This window comes from Danio aesculapii, chromosome 13 (assembly GCF_903798145.1).
Source record: "Danio aesculapii chromosome 13, fDanAes4.1, whole genome shotgun sequence".
Taxonomy (NCBI): domain Eukaryota; kingdom Metazoa; phylum Chordata; class Actinopteri; order Cypriniformes; family Danionidae; genus Danio; species Danio aesculapii.
Genome location: NC_079447.1, coordinates 23,160,749 through 23,182,347, shown reverse-complemented (window position 1 = coordinate 23,182,347; position 21,599 = coordinate 23,160,749). Strand labels below are relative to the sequence as shown.

The 21,599-nt window shown below is 36.3% G+C and overlaps 1 protein-coding gene across 2 annotated transcripts in view; it reads left to right on the top strand.

Annotated features, from left to right (window-relative positions):
- Nucleotides 1-20,183, top strand: part of pald1b (phosphatase domain containing paladin 1b) — a 30,975-nt gene extending 10,792 nt beyond the window's left edge. For both annotated transcript variants that reach the window (XM_056471240.1, XM_056471239.1), the window contains exons 8-20: nucleotides 1,106-1,257; nucleotides 1,384-1,474; nucleotides 1,629-1,733; nucleotides 1,846-1,941; nucleotides 2,029-2,163; nucleotides 5,015-5,131; nucleotides 5,214-5,393; nucleotides 8,318-8,515; nucleotides 8,585-8,725; nucleotides 8,870-8,941; nucleotides 10,649-10,789; nucleotides 15,281-15,436; nucleotides 19,691-20,183. In XM_056471240.1, coding sequence (XP_056327215.1) covers nucleotides 1,106-1,257; nucleotides 1,384-1,474; nucleotides 1,629-1,733; nucleotides 1,846-1,941; nucleotides 2,029-2,163; nucleotides 5,015-5,131; nucleotides 5,214-5,393; nucleotides 8,318-8,515; nucleotides 8,585-8,725; nucleotides 8,870-8,941; nucleotides 10,649-10,789; nucleotides 15,281-15,436; nucleotides 19,691-19,840 — 1,734 coding nt within the window. In that variant the 3' untranslated portion in view covers nucleotides 19,841-20,183. The remainder of the gene's footprint in view (nucleotides 1-1,105; nucleotides 1,258-1,383; nucleotides 1,475-1,628; nucleotides 1,734-1,845; nucleotides 1,942-2,028; nucleotides 2,164-5,014; nucleotides 5,132-5,213; nucleotides 5,394-8,317; nucleotides 8,516-8,584; nucleotides 8,726-8,869; nucleotides 8,942-10,648; nucleotides 10,790-15,280; nucleotides 15,437-19,690) is intronic.
- The last annotated feature ends 1,416 nt before the right edge of the window (nucleotides 20,184-21,599 follow it).

The window sequence follows — 21,599 nt, the reverse complement described above, 5'->3', positions numbered from 1 at the left end:
CAGAAAGTGAGAAAATTAGCATTCATTCATTAATTCATTCATTTTCTTTTCGGTTTAGTCCCTTTATTAATCTTGGGTCACCACTGTGGAATGAACCGCCAAGTTATCCAGCACATGTTTTATGCACCGGATGCCCTTACAGCTGCAACCCATCTCTGGGAAACATCCATACACACTCATTCACACTCATATACTACGGACAATTTACCCAATTCACCTGTGCCGCATGTCTTTGGACCACCCGGAGGAAACCTCCGCGAATGCGGGGAGAACATGCAAACCCCACAAAGAAACGCTAACTGACCCAGCCGAGGCTCGAAACAGCGACCTTCTTGCTGTGAGGCGACAGCACTATTTACTGCGCCAAGAAAATAAGCATATATAATATATAAAGCATGTAGCATATATAATATAATTAGTGCTGAGTAGATTAATCACAGTTAATCACATTCAAAACAAAAGTTTGTTTGACATAATATATGTGTGTGCATTGTATATATTCATTAGCAATATGTAATACACACACATACATGGAAACAAAACTGTACAAAACTATTTTGTAACATAGATATTAAAACTGATATACAATAAATAATTTATATAATATACATATATATTTTATACCTAAATATAAATGTAAAACAATTCTCAAATATATGCATGCCTACATGTACTATTATGTCAAACAAACTTTTATTTTGGACGTGATTTATCACAATATATTTTTGCCCAGCACTATAATATAATATAATATAATATAATATAATATAATATAATATAATAAAATATAATATAACATAATATAATATAATATAATATAATATAATATAATATAATATAATATAATATAATATAATATAATAATAATACAATATAATATATATATTTTAAACTTTATTATATTATATTATATTATATTATATTATATTATATTATATTATATTATATTATATTATATTATATTATATTATATTATATTATATTATATGTATGCATTTGGCTAGCACATTGAAGATTTGTGGTATGAACCAATCTCTTGTGTTTCTTTAGTTTAGTTTAGTTTTTTTTTTGTTCATAATGCATCATCATCTTTTTCCCTCCTCAGGAGACCCCAAACCTATCTGTGACGAGGGAAGGCTCTAGTCCTCTGCCTGCACTGCTCTTCAGCTGCCAGGTGGGGGTGGGACGCACAAATCTTGGCTTAATCCTGGGAGCCTTAGTCTTCCATCACCTGCAGGGGGCATCAAAGAGCCCCAGGTACCAATACCACACTGTTACTGTTCACCTTCTGAAAGTAAAGCACTACTTATGAATTATTGTATATATTATGTTTTATGGTCGTCTCTGTTAAAGTTCCTCTTTTACTCTTCATGTTTTTCGCAGACAGGAAATACAGAGTGAACACAAATTGGATTTCCAAGTGATTCAGTTGCTAATCAGTCGCCTACCTAAAGGTCAACAAGTCCTTGATGAGGTTAGTGATGTTAGTAAAGCGGTTTGCTTTCATGATGTACTTAAAACTAAATAGAAGTCTTTTATGTTTAACACGCAAACACATCTGTTAGGATTTATTGAATGAGTGTAATTCAATAAACCATTTAAAGTGTTTATATATGTATACACCACAGGTTGATGATGCTATCACCATCTGTTCAGAAATGCATAACATAAAAGATGCTGTATATGAAAGCAAACTAAAGCTTGAAGGCATTGGCGAAGATTACCAGATTCAAGTGAGTCTCTGTCCTTCTATTTGCACCCGTATTAAGCTATTCAGTTATTCTGAAAAATATTTTGTTAAGCGAAGGTCACATGTATGTGTCATTCTCATATTTCTGCTTGCAGGGAAGCAGCACAAAAGGCTACTTCCTGCAAAGAACACTGCAGAGTCTTGAACGATATGTGTATTTGCTGGTATTCAATGCATATCTGCACAATCAGGTATTTGCCACAAAATTTGACCATATTATCATTTTTAAATAGTAATCTCTCAGTATCACAGTATTTTGTCAATTTGTATCTCTGTAGTATTCACAGGCATTTTCTCAGAGCTTCAGTCAGTGGATGTGTATGAACGCTTGGATCTACAGGCTGCTGGCCAGCATGGATAGCTCTGAGCTTTCAGCACCAGCCAACCTTATAACTAATGGGATTCGAGTTCTGGTAAGGAATCAGCCATTAATCCAACAACAGTGGAACAGTAAACACTTAAGTTTGTGATTATGTAATTCCTTAAAGTCCACATGTACCGGAAGCTGTGACCTTGTTTTTTTTTTTGTTTTTTTCATACTGTGACCAGAGTTCCTAGAGAAACTGAATATTAAATGCAAAAACAGTGTGCATGGCTTGTATGTTCTACTGCAAGCTGATTGGATGTAGTAAAGTAAGCATTTCATTCTGAAAGACCGGGAAAAGGGTTTGGGGGAGTTATAACAACCTAACAGACAACTTCTCCTCACCATTTCTGTTTGTTGTCAAAACTGACAGTTGGAGAGGCGTGGTTAAGTATATTAGCCACGCCCAATTCCTAAAGCATACTCTTTCTGACAATTTAACTGAAAAAAAGGAAGTGCATTTTCAGATTTCAATTAAAGATTACAAGGGCAACAATTGTTTTTCTTGATGGCATGCACAGATGAATTGTTCACTACAAAACTAGCAATGTGAGCTAACAACATCTTGTGGTTGATTTAGATTTCATTTGTACATTACACCTAAAAATAATGCTCTTAGAATATTAGAAATTGGTTTCCAAAAATGTTACTAAATGATAACCACACATTAACTTTAAGTGCTGTGATGATGTGGAGATTTAATATTATAATAGATAAAAGGGTTGGGCCTAAGGTGGCATTAACTACTGTGTACTTGCATCAAAAAATAAATACAACACACTTATTTCGTTCGTAATGTGTCGCAAAACACTTCTGGTGCAGGTTTGGTGGTATTGGTAGGTAAAAGGGTGGGTTAAGGTGTAAGGGATGGTCAACAGTGTAATTACAAATGTATTAACAGAAATTAATTATTGATGTAATTACATGCAGGTATTTAATCATTGTACAGTAAGTACATTGGAAGAAATTATTAATTTCAGTGTAGTTAAATATTAGTTAAGGTTACCTAATATAAAGTGGCTCCAAATGTTGTAATTATACTAGAAACACCACAAATCAAGAACATGAGTAAAAGTAATGATTCTCTCATAAAATATTACTGCTGGATATTAATAATAAACGTTTTTTGTACCTTAGTGTTTAAAGTAAACAAATACTGATTGATGAAGATTTATTTTATAATTATTGTATTCTTACCAACCCTTCCATACACTGATAATTGATAACAAATAAAATCATTAATCAATAAAGATACAAACAAGTAAAAATAAGAAAGTATACTCTATATTCCATAAAGAAGTGTAACCTTACAATATATGCACACATGTTAAAACTTTAAGATTTTATGCAAACCTAGAAATTTTATTTACAGAATAAGTGGGGCAATAAATTAAAGATATGTTTAATTTATGAAAACCTACTCTGTTCAGTTGGTTATGCTCAAATGTGAACATATCCACATTCAGTGTGGATTCAGTGTTATTCACATTACACATCCTTAAACAGTTTCCTTAAAGCTTGTCCTATTACAAGCAAAATAAATTGTCAAACAGCTGACAGTCTTGATCGAAATATGATTTTCATTTACAATAATAAATTGTAAAATTCAGCATTGGTAACTTAATTTTTACTCCAAGCTTGCTCACCCAATCATAAAGTATCTCCTGCTCTTGACTCAGTTTGAGTTAGACTTGTGAATCTGCTAAATGAAAACTCGCTCTGACCAGATAATTTCAATCAGTGAGCTGTTGACCCATAAACAGACACAGTCAGATCAGTCCAATTCACTAATAAAGAGTTCAGTTCTCATAAACCTGTTCACCATTTTAGTGCAGCTTGTAGCACGTTAAAATTTCCCTAGTTCTAAATAATGTTGAACAACATGGTTTTATTAAATATAGTTAAGTAAAGTAAATGTTTCCCAAAATTTAAATGCTACAGATGTTTTAAAAAATATACTTTATCTGTAAGGTGTTTTTAAACTTAGTGAAAAATGGAGACATTGAAGAAGCTTTGGAGTTCTGAAAGTGTGGAATGTGAATTGGTGTTTGATTACATTATTATTATTATTATTATTATTATTATTATTATTATTATTATTCATTTATTCATTTATTTATTCATTTTCCTTTAGCTTAATCCCTTATTCATCAGGGTTTTGCCACACGCCAACTATTCCAGCATATGTTTTACACAGCGGATGCCCTTTCAGCCACAACCCAGTAGTGGGAAACACCCATACACACTAATTAACACACACACACACACACACACACACACACACACACACACACACACACACACACACACACACACACACACACTAATACACTACTGCCAATTTAGTTTCTTCAATTTACCTATAGCGCATGTCTTTGGACTGTGGGGGAAACCGGAGCACCCGAAAAAAACCCACACCAGCACGGGGAGAACATGCAAACTCTACACAGAAATGCCAAGTGGCCCAGCAAAGTGACCATGCTGCTATGAGGCAACAGTGCTAACCACTGAGCCACCATTATTATTATTATTATTTTTCCCTAAACCTCTCTAAGTTTGGGGTATTGGGGTTCGATTTATTGTAAAACCTTGTAAAATTTAATAAAGACATGTTATACAAAGAAATATACTTAAGTACAGGAACAAATTCATCCACCACTCTACTAAAGTTATTTTCTTCATCCTTGAGTAGTCCTTTTCATGCTCGAGTGGATCAGATATGCGTTTCTACAAAACAAATACTAACAGCACACTCTGAATCTTATTAACATGATATTTTCAAGCTCGGCTCTTTATCAGAGGTGAACTGTGACCTCTTCCTCCTACAGATTCTCATAAAAATGTCTGAACATTTTTGTTCAGACATGCACATTATGCACATAATAACCCTTTTTTTAAAGGTGTCCAGTGAGTTCTTATCAACTGATTACCTCAGTACCGCCAAGGAGATGAAAGTGGCCAATTTCAGACGTGTTTCCAAAATGGCTTTGTATGGAATGGCCCAGCCAAACTCTGAGGTAAACCTCATTTCAGCAGCCCTCCAAAGTCTCTGTACAGAATAATAAATATCTGATCAAAGCTTGTTTGTGCTCATTTCAGGCTTTGGCTGTTGTGATGTCCTACCTGACAGACACAAGGCGAGGGCACTCAACATTTCTCTGGCTGAATCTGCAGGAGGAGCTTGTGCTGGAGGCAAATGGACAGATGTTCACACCGCGAGAGCCAGGCTGTCTGGAACAGCCTATTCCAGTCTGTGTTCAACATCCACAGCAGCTCCAGGTGCATATCTGTTCAGGCCAGATCTGTAGTATGGATGTATTATTAAGTGGAGTTAAAGAGGGTAGTCTTTATTTATGTAGCTTTATATGACCATGCTGGATGAAGCTGTTGTTGGTTCAGCATGACAAAAATGGCAATCTACTGTACTGTTGAGATAATATTATCCAGCTCTAAACATTTGAGAGACTTCAAAGTTTTGCTTTTGTTATAATTAATGACTGAAAACATGGAATAGGGACTGATTGTCATTTCCTTTTTGCATCATCTATCGCTTTTCATTCCAATAAATGATCTAAATGATAATGTTATTATCTTATTTAGTGCTGGGCAAAGTTTAATCACATGCAAAAAAAGGTTTGACATAAGGTCAAAGGTGTGTGCGCTATATATATTTATTACGTATATATAAATAAACACATGCATGTATATTTTTGAGAAAAGTTTATTAATATTTGGATATAAAATATATGTTTATGATATAGATTATATACAACTTTAAATATCCACTGCATAAAACATATGATGGATAAGTTAATGGTTCATTCTGCTGTGGTGACCCCTGATTAATAGAGGGACTAAGCCGAAAAGAAAATGATTGAATGAAGGAATATCTATGTAACAAATTTTGGTTAGTTTTGTTTTAGTTTAGTTTTGTCTATGTGTGTGTGTTTTATTATGTCAAAACAAATGTTTATTTTATATGTGATTAATTGTGATTTAATCTTTGCTCAGCACTACTTTTTTTAGTTTTGAAGATATGTTATCAGTAGGTTATAAAATACATTTTACACAAGACATATACACTCACCGGACACTTTATTAGGTACACCTGTCCAACTGCTCATTAACGCAAATTTCTAATCAGCCAATCACATGGCAGCAACTCAATGCATTTAGGCATGTAGACATGGTCAAGAAGATTTGCTGCAGTTCAAACTGAGCATCATAATGGGGAAGAAAGGTGATTTAAGTGACTTTGAACATGGCATGGTTGTTGGTGCCAGACGGGCTGGTCTGAGAATTTCAGAAACTGCTAATCTAGGATACTAGGATTTTCACGCACAACCATCTCTAGGGTTTACAGAAAATGGTCAGAAAAAGAGAAAATATCCAGTTCTGTGGGTGTAAATACTTTGTTGATGCCAGAGGTCTGAGCTGATAGAAAGGCAACAGTACCTTAAATAACCACAGAGGTATGCAGAAGAGCATCTCTGAACGCACAACACGTCGAACCTTGAGGCAGATGGGCTACGGCAGCAGAAGGCCACACCGGGTGCCACTCCTGTCAGCTAAAAACAGGAAACTGAGGCTACTATTTACACAGGCTCATCAAAATTGGACAATGGAAGATTGGAAAAACGTTGCCTGGTCTGATGAGTTTCAATTTCTGCTGCAACATTCTGATAGGGTCAGAATTTGGCGTCAACAACATGAAAGCATGGATCCATCCTGCCTTGTATCCACGGTTCAGGTTGCTGCTGGTGGTGTAATGGTGTGGGGGATATTTTCTTGGCACACTTTGGGGCATGTCAATGCCACAGCCTACCTGAGTATTGTTTCTGACCATGTCCATCTCTTTATGATCACAGCGTATGGGACTCTCATGATCTAACTAACACGTCATGTCACAAAGCGCGAATCATCTCAGACTGGTTTCTTGAACATGACAGTGACTACGTTTACATGGACATCAGTAATCCAATTATTTGACTTAATCTAATTAAGGTAATAATAAGATTAAGGTGTTTACATGAGTTGCTTTTTGAATGTTCCTTTCATGATCCTGTTTTACATGTTATAGCGCATAATTCGATTAAAGTCATTGCATCACCACGCACTTTCGGTTATGACCTTAATCTGATTAAATTAATCAAAAATCGCTAAATCGTTAGACTCTTAATCAGAGTATTGTCTTAATCGCATTTTATATAAAATTATCGGTGTCCATGTAAACGTACTCAATGAGTTTACTGGACTTAAATGGCCTCTACAGTCACCAGATCTCAATCCAATAGAGCACCTTTGGGATGTGGAGGAACAGGAGATTTGCATCATGGATGTGCAGCCAACAAATCTGCAGCAACTGCGTGATGCTATCATGTCAATATGGACCAGAATCTCTGAGAAATATTTCCAGTACTTACAGTAGAATTTATGCCACAAATGATTGGTGTTTATTATGTCAAAACAGACATTTATTTTAGATGCGATTAATAGCAATTTAATCTTTGCCCAGCACTTCTTTTTAAATTTTTTTTAAAGATATGTTGTCTGTAGTTTATAAAATAAAAAAAGAAAATTTTACACAAAATTTTACACAGAGCACTGCGCACCTGAACAGCCCGACACAGAAACAGTTTCTTCCCTCAGGCAATTCATCTCATGAACATTTGATGATAATAATTGTGGGACCATCATCACTACATGCTATAGACTTTTATACACTTATTTAACAACACACTTTACATGCCAATTTGCACATAACAGCTGCTCATATAACGCTGTATATAGTAATATAGCTGTACATACACTTGTCAATTTGTATATTTGCACTCACTACTTACTTGTATTTTTTTTAATATATTTATTATCTGTTTTTGTCCTGTCTCTGTAATGCTGTTGCACTGTAGAAGCTCTGTCACGAAAACAAATTCCTCGTATGTGTGAACATACCTGGCAGTAAAGCTCTTTCTGATTCTGATATATATATCCATGACAAATTCAATAATCTAATTCTTTTTCACTAACTAAATAATCATTCTCTAAAAGGAGGGTTTTGAGGAACCTAAAAAGGGGTTTCTCTTACATGACATTCCATCAAATCCTTTATTTTTTAAGAGAATAAAATCAGAGTTGAGATAAAAACCAAAAAGTATTTCTGCTGTGATTAAAGAATGATTTTTAACCATAGTAATTTTCTACAGGAAATGGAGCTGGCCCTGAAGCAGGACATCCTGAGCTGTGAAAAATGGCTGGAGGTGATTACAGAGCAGGACAAACAGATGAGGATGTTCAAGAGTTGTCACACCATCCAAGAGCTCTTTGTCCACCATAAGAGCGTTCATCCAGGCCTCAGTTACCAGCGCATTCCTCTGCCTGACTGCTGTGCGCCTGCAGAACAGGCAAGTCACTGCACTGTACATTTGGTACAGATTTGACACATTAGTTGAAATGTTGATGCTCGTCCTCAGGTTTTTGACCGCTTGTTGGAGGCCATGAAGAGCAGTCTGGCTGAAGACCCCGGCTGCGCTTTTATCTTCAACTGTCACGATGGGAAAGACCGAACTACTGCAGCCATGGTCATTGGCACTCTCACCCTGTGGCACATTAATGTAGGTCACTTTCAGCTATCGGCTGTTTGAAGTGGAGCTGGAAAGTAAGAATTAGTTTTCAGCTACAGGACATTGATATGAGAGGGGACGAATGTCAAAACTGAGTTTAAATCAGTTTCATAAAAGTGACCCTGTTTTCTGTAGGGCTTTCCTGATTGTGAAGATGATGAGATTGTAAGTGTTCCTGATGCCAAGTACACCAAAGGAGAGTTTGAGGTACATTTACACATCTTAATATTTATTAATTTGTTAATAACTAATAAATTTGAACACACACACGTTTTTGTGGTTGATTATAAAGTACATATACAATTAGTATATGGCTATAGTATATACTGTAGTAGTGCTTAATTTATAAATGAATAAATTGCGGAACAAAACCAGGAAATAAAAGTCACCGTGAGCGACGTCCACCACACAATTTCAGTTTTCCGGAACATGTCATTTAACGGTGATAGCGCAAAAAAGAGCATCACATTTCTGAAGAGTCTTTAATTATTTTGTGCCATGACATTATAGGTCAGTCATGGATAATAAAAGCATGTAGCTACAAACATAAATCGTATGAACAATCACTATTCAGTTCACTTCACTATTATGTGCCAAGTTAAAAACAAATAATTAAATCACTCACTCTTGTCTAATCTTCAAGAAGAGCCCACAGTTACCTCTTCTGTCATGTTTTCTGGCTGACTTGAGATCGCTTTGCTTCTGTCTCCCGCTATCCTGATCCATTCGCGGTTTCAACTTCTCAAGATCTCTTTTGATCAGGCTCATTATCAGATTTATTCGTGGTTTTAAATAATGAACATATGCTTGACTGCCTCTTTGCCATTTTGAAAATATAAATATTACTTAGGTATGCCAATATGCCATTATTTATTTTCTCTGTTCACTGCGTGCGAAACAATCACCAACCAATGAGAGTGAGTGTAAACGTAAGAAAGATGATTGGTTGAACTTGCACATGGTGACTACACACAATCCACACACCCTTCACTTGCACTGATTCACATACTCTCTCTCCCTCCCTCTCTCTTACACACACACACAGGTATTTACAATGCACAAGTTAATGCCGGAATGCAAAACACGAACATCTGACATTTTCCGGAACAGGATCAGGATCAAATTAAGCACTGTACTGTAGTCATCCTAAGAAATGCAGTGGCGCAGTAGGTAGCGCTGTTGCCTCACAGCAAGAAGGTCACGGGTTTGAACCTCAGCTGGGTCAGTTGGCGTTTCTGTGTGGAGTTTGCATGTTTTCCCTGCGTTCGCGTGGGTTTCCTCCAGGGGCTCCGGTTTCCCCCACAGTCCAAAGACATGCAGTACAGGTGAATTGGGTAGACTAAATTGTCCGTAGTGTATGTGTGTATGTACGTGTATGTATGTGTGAAGGTTGCGGCTGGAAGGGCATCCGCTGCGTAAAAACGTGCTGGATAAGTTGGCGGTTCATTCTGCTGTGGTGACCCCGGATTAATAAAGGGACTAAGCCGAAAAGAAAATGAATGAATGAATGAATGCTAATTTTCACGGTGGCACAGTAGGTAGCATGATCGCCTCGCAGCAAGAAGGTCACTGGTTCGAGCCCCGGCTGGGTCAGTTGGCATTTCTGTGTGGAGTTTGCATGTTTTCTCAGTGTTCGCGTGGGTTTTCTCCAGGTCCAAGGACATGCGATTTAGGTGAACTGGGTAAGCTAATTTGCCCATAGTGTATGTGTGTGAATGAGAGTGTATGGGCTTTTCTCAGTACTGGGTTGCGGCTGGAAGGGCATCCTCTGTGTAAAACATATGCTGGATAAGTTGGCGGTTCATTCCGCTGTGGCGACCCCAGATTAATAAAAGGACTAAGCTAAAAAGAAAAAGATTGAATGAATATAAATAAATATTCTCACAAAAATACACACTTTCTGTGTGTGTTCAGGCGGTGATGCAGGTGGTACGTGTCTTACCGGATGGTCATCGCATGAAGAGAGAAGTGGACGTCGCATTGGATGTCATCAGTGAAACGATGACCCCCATGCATTACCATTTACGTGAAATCATCATATCCACTTACAGACAGGTGAGGACATAAACTTCAGCAAGACTGGTCGTCTGTAAAGAATGTAGTTAATAACACAGTCAGTCACTGCACCTTATTTTAGGCATGTTGAATTATGGATTGCTTCAATAGCAAGTGTTTTTTTTTTTTTTTTTTATCTAGCATAGCCTTGAGACAGCTTTACAGGTCCTTTTTCTCATTTGCACTGATGCACTTAACAGGACCAAGAGATTATTAATGCCCATTGCAGTGCCCTGGAATGTGTGCGACAGGCCAGAACACTCTGAATGTCTTTAATTTGAGGCTTAAAACATGCTTTTAGTGCAAAGTGAAGACCTTGAAGATCAACAATGTAAATGAATAAAAATCTTTTAAACAGACTACTTAAAAAAATTAAAAATTTGATATTGAGTTTTATCTTGTGGAATATGTACAGAGGTACTGGTGCAGCTCAGTTGGATCACAAATTGTGCACAATGACAAGTCACACTGTACATTGCATCTCCACTGCGTGAGGTGAATATCAGTTTGAATATGTATCATATGCGCCAACTTTGAAACTAAAGTACCCCTATTTATTATGCTTTTTGAATTTAAGGGTGTTACGTAGCTGTCTGTGGATACGAAATGACTGCAAAGTTTTAAAGATTTTTTTTTGTCTGTGTTCTAAATGAGAGGAATCTGTTCTGAACCAACAAAGGAATCCTCAAACATGTTTGCATAATTAAGGCTGCATACCAACAATGTCTGCTTTGATGACTTCAAAACATTCGTGTTATGAAGCATTTATTGTCTTGACATAAGAGTTTTTGGAGGTGCAGTTGCTGCATATTGACGGTTCATTCCGCTGTGACAATCCCTGATAAATAAGGGACTTAGCATATCTATCTGAGTTTGATGGTCATAAACGGATGGTTCACTCAGAAATGAAAATTTACTTCTTTTTTATATTCAACACAAAAGAAGATATTTTGAAGAATGTTTACACACCCAGAGTAGGAAATAAAATCATTGGCTACCAACTTTTCAAAATTTCTGAACAAATATTCTATTTTTATATCTTTTGGATTCAGAAACGTACAGCATGTCTTTATTGCAGACTGAGACTAACATCTTTGTCAGGAGTGGCAAGGAGGGCCCCAACACAGAATAGACAAGAGAACACAAGGTTTATATACAGGAGGGAAATGCAGATAGACAGTCCACACAGTAGTGCAGGGTGATGGCAGGAGAACAGGCTGGTGAGGGATGAAGACTCAGGACTTCAGGATGATACAGATGGGATTGTCTTGTGGGGGTGGAACAGGCTGGTCAGGAAAGGGAAAATTCCAAACTTCATGCCAACCAGTCAGTAAGTACCTAGCAGAACCTCAGGTTTGGGACAGGGGTGGCAAACAGATGGAGCTCAAGTCAGGGGGATCCACTTCCAGCGGAGGACTCAGGAGGCAAGTGACACAAGCAAAGTGGTTGTAAACAATTTGTATGGGCTGAATTTAAACAAATTAAATGTAATAATGTTCAACATTTCTTCTGGGTGCTCCGGTTTTCCCCACAAATCCAAAGATGTGGTATAGGTGAATTGGGTAAGCTAAAATGGCCGTAGTGTATGTGGGCGAAAGAGAGTGTTTGGATGTTTCCCAGTGATAGGTTGCAGCTGGAAGGGCATCCGCTGCGTAAAACATATGCTGGATAAGTTGGCAGTTCATTCCGCTGTGGCGACCCCAGATTAATAAAGGGACTAAGCCGAAAAGAAAATGAATAAATGAATGAATGTTCAACATAATTTGTTTGTTTAAAGTCAGCTTATATAAATAATTTGGAAAAATTTGCAATGAACCATTTTTTTCAGTGTTTCACTCTTGTTGTTTGCAGCTGTGACTTATCTTAAAACATCCTAATTTATCAGTTGCACAGAAATGTGCGTGTTCGGCTATTATTATCTGAGAAATGTCCTGCTCAAATTCACGCAGCTCTGTAATTGGCCAAAATGCTTAGTTTGACTTTTCGGTGATCATCTACTCTTCCCTGTTGAAGACCTGACCTCCAACGCAATCTCACAACAATTCGTAACATTTTTATTCAGTGGCTAAATCGTATGAATTCGTACGATCTCATTCGTACAATTAAGTATGACTTGTTCATCCCCCAATGCTGGTTGGGTTTAGGGGCAGGGCTGGGTGCCACACCTCCTTTTTAAAATTGTACATTTTTGTACGACTGAACTCGAATTCGTGTGAATTAACCACTAAACTGACAAAACGTAAAATACTTCTGTTTCCTCATGAGATCAGGCTGTGACCCCTTACCTACTTTCTGTGTTATCTGTATTTCACAATTGGAAGTTCTTGTTTTGAGTTTTAGAATATTGAATTTGATGTTCTGAATTTCTTCACCTTGAAAACTTGAAACTGAATTTCTGCAGTCTAGAAATTCAGAACCAAGAAAATCTGAAGTTTGAAAATACGTATATAAAAAATCTGCCTTCAGTTGTTCAGCTGTCTTGAATTTCAGATGTTCACCACTGAAGTTAAGCAATCCAAATTCCGAAAATGTTTTAACGTCAAATAATATTCAGTTTTAATAAATTGCTATTAATAATAAAAATTAATAATGATTTTTGGACACTCAAAGCGCTTTACACATTGCACGATGGCAGTCATATTGCACCAGACTGCACACCACACACCAGCTGATTGGTGGAGAGGAGACAGATTGATGAATTCAATTATGATATGGGGATGTTTAGGAGGTCATGATGGACAGAGGCCAGTGGGCAAATTTGGCCAGGATGCCGGGATTTTAACGACCATAGAGAGTCAGGACCTCAGTTTAAAGTCTCATCCAGAAGACGACGCTCACTGAGTAGTAAAGAGTCCCCATCACTATACTGGGGCATTAGGACCTACACAGACCACAGGTTGAACACCCCCTGCTGGTCTCACTAACTCACTTCTGGCAGCAACCTAGCTTTCCCATGAGATCTCCTGACTGGGTGCAGCCGTACTTAGTATCAGTGGGCGACCATGTGGGAGTTGCAGAGAGCTAGCTGCCGTCAATAGTTCAATAGCTGTAGTATAGTCGTGCTAGCTATTGCCAATAGTTCAAGTGAACACAATTCAAATTCAAGATTGTTTTAACATTTTAAGCTCCATAAAGTGAGTGTTTGATTTCTGACATGTGCTGTTAACTGTAGATCAGACATAACACAGCGGCCATTCAGACCGGTCAGAGCAGAGAAGGGTCACAGGAAAGAGAAGTTCAAGAACAAATCTTCAAATGAATCATTTAGGACACTTTGAGAAATGAGATGATTTATATGTATACTATGACAAAATTACAAAAGGTTTGACCTTGACTGCATGTAAGAGAAAAAAATTAAGAGTCTTTAATAAAGCATAATTGGGGCATATTGAAACTAATCAACATGGATCAGTGAATATTATACACTCTGGACACACTGAACAAGAAATGAGTCATGCTTAGATGCCCCATATTAACTCTAATAATACCATTCATTTGCAGAGAGAGTGGAAATGTACTAGATTTAAAATGTCTAGGCTAATTAAAAGGAGTTTCATTGTTCTAAATGCATGTAAACTTTGTCTGAAGCTTTTGATTTGAATTTGCACCGCTTTTATTTACTCCTAATTCATTAACACACAATGGAGTCCAAAAATGTTTAATTTGAACCTGTGGAATAAAATTCATGTGCACTTTCTGTTTGTGCATTTCTTGGACATCATTGTGAAGTATTAGTGTCGTAAAAGGATGATATGAACACTTTGTGAAATGGGAAAGATATTCGGCTTTAAAAACATCCTAGACGATCTCAGACATGGCCTGGCGGGATGCACATTGGTGATAACAGGACAAAAGTGACTTGATGTAAATTAATAAATCAAATGCTATGCTTTGGTACTGGTGACATATAAATCCCCGATCCCTTTCTCTCTTTTTTCCCTATCCTTTCCTGTCTTCTCTTTTATCAGTTGATAAAACATGTAGGATTAATAAATTCTCTCTGGGGTGAATCATTTACATAAGATGTTCTGACAAATACACAAAAACAACATGTACACTGCAAAAAGCGACCTTTACCTAAAAAAAAGTGAGTAAACCAATTGCTTTTAAGATGATTATTAAATTTGACTTTAAAATAGTGGGTAAACACATTGCCTTAAAATGATTAGTAAATTAATTGTTTAATTCAACTTAACCGTTCCAAGTTCCAATGAATTTTCACACTTTTCAAAGTAAAGTCAACTTGTTGTTTTAAGGCAATATTTTTACTCATTTTAATGTTTTAAGTAATGTATGACCACGTTTTAGTGCATACTAGATTTAAAAAATATATTATAACAGCCTCAACCATTCATATTACTTATTATATAAAATCTTTAAAAAAAATCTTTAAAAGATCTAAAAAAATGAATGAACATCAGATTTTTTCCAAAAATGTATAGTGAACCTAAAGTAGTAACAGTGAGTTAATTGGCATTTCTTCCCCCTCAGATTAAGATGGCTAAATCAGAGGCTGACGCTCAGTGGTTGCGGTTACGGAGCCTGCAGTATCTCGAGCGCTACATTTATCTCATCCTGTTCAACTCGTACCTCCATCTGGAGAAGAAAGACTCCTGGAGGCGGCCCTTCAGCCAGTGGATGTACCAGGTGAAGCCTGACACGATTACTATTACCACATACATTTTTATTTAATGATTTTATGATAATATTAAATAATGAATAAATACATTTAAAGAGTTCTATAAAGTAGGTTAAATTTATGTAAATTGTCTAAATATAAAGTTTAGAAAATATCATGAAAATTTGTTTATAAAATATCTGTATACTTGAATATACGTTAGTTTGTTGTCTTTTGTCTTTGGTCAATCAAATACTCTCAAATTGTTAGTGTACGCATTATTTTAATAAATTTAACATAGAAACAAAAATAAAGTTAAAACTAAGTAGATTGTTGTGGGTTTTTTTTTAAAGATTTGCTGTAATAAATTTGAACGTGCATTGTTTTTCTTATTTACCACATATACGTACACTGAAAAAAATTATTCAAAGATGATTCCTTAGATTTATTCAATTTTTTCACATTAAGTGGTTATAAACAATTTATTTAGGCTGAATTTAAACAAACAAATTAAGTTGAACATTGCTCAATTTAATTTGTTTGTTTAAATTGAACACAAATAAATTGTTTGCAACAGTTTGGCATGCAACACTTTTTTCAGTGTAGATATTGCATAAAAAATTATATGTTATGAACATTTACTTGAAAGTCTTGGAAAAATCATGGAATTTTAGTAGTTAAAATGTGTATGAACATGTCATTAAATGAATTCTGTTCTAAATATGGAAGATTTGTTGGTGCAGAAATATAATTAGACTGAATGACATTATAGTTGTTGTCACAAGTATATTATAATAAAAATGTAGGATAGTAGTTTTGCCTTTAGAATAGTTTAAATATGATACATTCTAAGATATGACAAATTAAATGTTTCACTTTTATTGCTTTGATTAGAAAATAGCTTATATGAAAGAAGAATCTTATGTGTTTCTTATGTATTTTTTTTCGCACAGATTTTAATTTAAAAATATATCAGCTTCATGTTTGTGTACTGGGGAGACAGTGGTTTGCACTGTCGCCTCTCAGCAAGAAGGTCGCTAGCTCGAGTCCCTGCTGGGTCAGTTGGCATTTCTTTGTGGAGTTTGTATGTTCTCCCCATGTTGGTGTGGTTTTCCTCCGGGTGTGTCGGTTTTCCCCCACAAGTTCAAAGATATGCGCTATGGATGAATTGTATAAACTAAATTGGCCATAGTGTATGATGTGTGTCAATAAGAGTGTATGGATGTTTCCCAGTATTGGGTTGCAGCTGGAAGGGCATCCACTGTTAAAACATATGCTGGATGAGTTGGCGGTTCATTCTGCTGTGGTGACGCCTGATGAATAAAGTGACTAAGCCGAATAAAAACGAATGAATAAATATTTGTGTACTATACTAACATAATTCATACAAATTCCTTTGTCACTTTATCACAACAAAGATATTCCTTTGACACTTCATTATATACCTCTTTAAAATTTAGATCCAGTTTGACTTTGGTTTTGTTCTGCAGATAGACATACTCCACACTATAGTGCTTTTGTTTCTCTCTTGAGTTACTTTTAAGAGACTGATGGGACAGTGGTGCAGTGGTCCAGTCTCTTGTGTCCAGATGAATGGCTGAGCTCTCCTCAGGGTCACCGTGCTGCAGCTAAACATAGTTCTGAGCTCTATGAAACATTCATGGGAAAATGTCAGTCTGTCAATATGAAGTTGTAAATGTATTCTGTCTCATTCAGAGCTTTCCCGAGTCAAACCTTAGTTTAGAGCCACAGCTTTTAACCCTAGTTTGACAGGGTAGTGGACATCTGGAAGGCTGTAGGTCACCTTATTATAAAACTGTGGCTGTAAATAGAAAAAAAAACATGTTTGAATTTCATGAAGTGGAATAGAAATAATAACAAATTTTATGAGAGAATCAGGACTAAGACTTATTTGATCTAAAATACTATAATATGTGCAATATTTACTTCCCACATGTAAGTAAATAATTGTAAGCAAAATATTGATTTGAAACAAATAAGGAACACTGACTACGTTTAAATGGACACAAATAACCAGACTTTAATACGATAAAGATAATACTCTGATTAAGAGTCTACCATGTAAACAGCGTTTTTTGATTAATCCGATTAAGGTCATAATCAAACTAAACAGAAATCGAATTAAGACATGTGGAGTAAGCAGATTTAAGTCGCATTATTGAAGTACAGTACAGACATGTAAACACCGCAATCAAACTATTACCGTCCTGTAGGATTTTCACCGCATTTTGTGACAATATATTCCATACACACGGCTGTTTGACACTATTCTCTGCACCTACCGAGTCACTGAAGGACCACAGACACACACACCATGAAATGTGGAGGTTTTTTTTCTCCCATTCGCCATGCAGTATCAAATTTCCTTAAAACAACACTCTACCAGCAGTTCATACTCACATATACAATATCTCGTTTGTCACGGGGGGCATGCATGACATATTCCAGAGTGAAAGTGCCAAACTGCAGTTTAAAAATTCAGTTCGACAAATTAAAAATAAAACACCCGATAGTACATGAAACTCCAGAAGAAATGTGGATGGCGACGCAATGACATTAATCGAATTATGTGCTGTAACATGTAAAACTGGATCATGAAAGGAACATTCAAAAAGCAACTCATGCAAACACCTTAATCATAGTATTCTCTTATTCAGATTAAGGCAAATAATTCGATTACTGATGTCCATGGAAACGTAGACATTGAATCCAAAGCTTCAGTAAAGGGAAGCAATTGTTAAAAAGGGCTACGTTCAAACTTTAAAAGAACAGTTCATTAGTAAATATCCTTTAATGTATTTAACAATTTATTTATTAGAGTATTCATTCATCTTTATTAACAATAGTTGAGGAAAATAAAGTTGCTCATTCAACAACATCAATAATACTTTGTACAACTACTGTTTTTATATTACTGTGACTGTTGGGTTTAGGGTTGGGGTGGGGGTAGATGGTAACAAAATACAATAAATGGCATATTTTATAAATAATATAAATAATTCTCGCTAACTTCCGGCCACAACCATATCTGATCTAGCTACAGACGTGGTGGAGCGAAGCTAAAGTTAGAGAGAAATAATGGTGTAGGACTTGATTGTTTCTAGGTGTTTGTTCTAGTGCTGATTGGATAATTATATGATTGTCAGTGATAAGTTAGCCTTGTCAATGATCTGTGTATGTTTCTTCTGAAATTAGTTTATTAAACTATGATTAATAAATGCTGAACAATATTGTTCATTCATAATTCATGCTAGTAAATAAATTACAGTTGTCAACATTTGAAGTGGATCAAAAAAAAAAGTAAAAAAAAAAAAAAGACAAGAATGGGTGTTGAATAGTTTTAGGACAACTTTGATGAAAGGTTTTGAACCACTTCAAATGTTGACTACTATACATTAATTAATGGAATATTATGTTAAAGTGTTGCACTGCTCAATTTTCTACGCATGTGCCCAGATGATGTTTGAACAGACATAAATGAGCTTGAGAAAGAAACAGGTTTTACCTCATTTGTCCACTTAACATCATCAGATTTCAAAAGAAAACCTTTGTGAACTTTGCCGGGTTTCTCAAGTCAAGACTAAAAGCACACCAATTTAACATTCTCTCAAGGCCACAGAAGCATTTTACTGTCATCCTGCTGTCCTTAAAAAGACCTATTATGCCCATTTTACAAGATGTTATACAAGCATCTCTAATGTCCCTAGAGTGTGTATGTGAAGTTTCAGCTCAAAATACCATACAAATAATGTTTTATAACTCTTTGAAACTGCCCCTTTTAGGCTTTGATCCAAATTGTGCCATTTTGGTGACCGTCGCTTAAAATTCAAATGAGATTGTGCTCCCTGACCTATTTTGAAAAAAAGTGTGTTGCTAAAATTGACTGCTTCCCACTAAGGGCTGTTTATGCTAAGTATGGAGAGGTCATCCCTAATAGGCTGGGCTTTCTTCCTCCGATGACATGTACAAACGGAAAATGTTGATCAAAATGTTTCTGCTGACTGTTTTTAACAAGTGTGATTAAAAAAAATCAATTAATAATTTTTTTATCATTCGAGGCTGGCTTTATTTACAAACTGTTGGCACACATCTGTGTTGAAACACTTTATAAAAGTTATTTTTGCATAATAGGTCCCTTTTAAGGACAAGTTAGCAGCTGCACACTTGTTTGAACTTCTAGACATATTCAGAAATACGAAGTAACAGTTTATCGGTTATTGCTACTGTTAAAGTGTTTGAAAGCCAGTTGTGCTGGTTTGCAGGTGGCAGCTCGAGCTGGCATCTATGCCATCCTCAACCATCTGGGCTTTTCTGAGTTTGAGAATCCAGACGAGTCTCCGATGAGCAGGCTGCGTTTCCGCTGGCTCCCACACACCGTCCACTCCATTCCCACGAGAGGAGAACTTATTTAGAAAAGCACAGTATGTTGAAGAGACTAAATACCAACTCACATTTCACAAGTATGTTTTTTTTATTTTTTATTACAAACTCTGTCGGACTTATTAAATCAAAAAGTGATTTAATGCATCCTGTTTATATCTTATTTACATGTTCAACTCTTTATTCGGCTTCCCAATGTTGTATTTTGTCCTTAAAAAAGCCCAAGACAACAAACAGAGAAGATTGATAGGCTAATAAACCACACATTAACGCTAATAAAAGTATTAATGCTGGCCTTTAAAAGGTAGACTTGCACACTGTGGTTATAAAAATGCTGTGTATATAAAACAGTTTTATATAAAAATGATTTACTAATCTTGCTGGATGCTCATTTCTGTTCATGTACCTGTAAGTGCTTTTATACATGAATATAGAACAGTTTTGTTTCAGTTTGTCTGTTTGGGTGATGTTTGTCCATTAGAACCCATTAGGGATTATTTACAAATGCTATTGAGCTAATTGGTTGATTCTGAGAAAAGGGCATAGTTCAAATATTTTGAACAGCATGACGTTTTAAAGGGCTTTCACACCTGTGGTTCGGTTCATTTGGTCCGGACCAAGGGCAACTAATGATACATTGTAGCATTTTTCTGCCGTTTTGGGTCCTTTTCACACCACACTGATTGTTTTGGTCCAAACCAGTTGAAAAGAACCAAAATGCAGTCATGGGATAAAATCCACATCACTCATTGGCCAGATGTTATTGACCGTATTTCCTAAACTGCTTTTCGATTGGTCAGAATTAACATGTGGGAAAATACCAATGGAAGTTCCACAAGTAAACAAACCAGCAGACATAAAATGCCACTGCGCTGGCTGATTGTTTCCCTGGTCATAGTATACTATATAGTTTGTATACAACACTTTAGAGAACATTTAGAAACATTTTGAGAATGAAGCACAGCTGTGACTGGAAAACAATGTTTTAATGCATTGCAGTCGGTGAAGGCATTAGCAGGAGACGTGAATTAATTTAGCTAAACTGTGACATGGTCATCTTCCGGAAATACTACCAACGATCCATCAGGTAATGTTTTCTCTCTCTCTCTCTCTCTTTCTCTCTCTCTCTCTCTCTCTGTATAAAACGGTTGGTAAAGCGCTGTCAACAAATATTTTTCCTCCAAACCCCATAAGATGGGACAGCACATTGGACTACGAAAGCTGGAGTAGTCCAAAAGGAGCAGTACTTTTTGAGGTTGGGTCTGTTTTAGTTCGGATCTTGTTCTCACCACAAACGAACCGCTCCAGCGCTTGTTTGAAAGTGTACCGAGACCACCTCTTCCAGTAGGTCTCCGTATGCTTTTTTGGTCCGCTTTTGGTGCGCACTCGAGTGCGATTGCTACATTCACACCTGCTCAACGAACAGCACCAAGAGGGAAAACCAATTCTAGTGTGATTCAACCAAACTAAATAATGCAGGTGTGAAAGCACCCTTAGACTAAACAAACTGATGTCATTCACAAAATTCTAAAACCCTCTGCATTCTTATGGACTTTTTTTTGGGAAATAATTTTTGTCTGTGTTAAAGGGCATCTATTTGACTTCTTTTTCAAGATTTAAGATAATTCTATTGTGTCTCCAGAATGTGTCTGTAAAGTTTCAGCTCAAAACACACATCAGATTATTTATTATACCTTTCAGAATGTTGGAATTGTCTGCTCTGAACACAATGTAGCTGTTTTTGTTGCCTGTGCCTTTAATGCTAGTCCTCCCTGCCCACCGTTCCCAGAC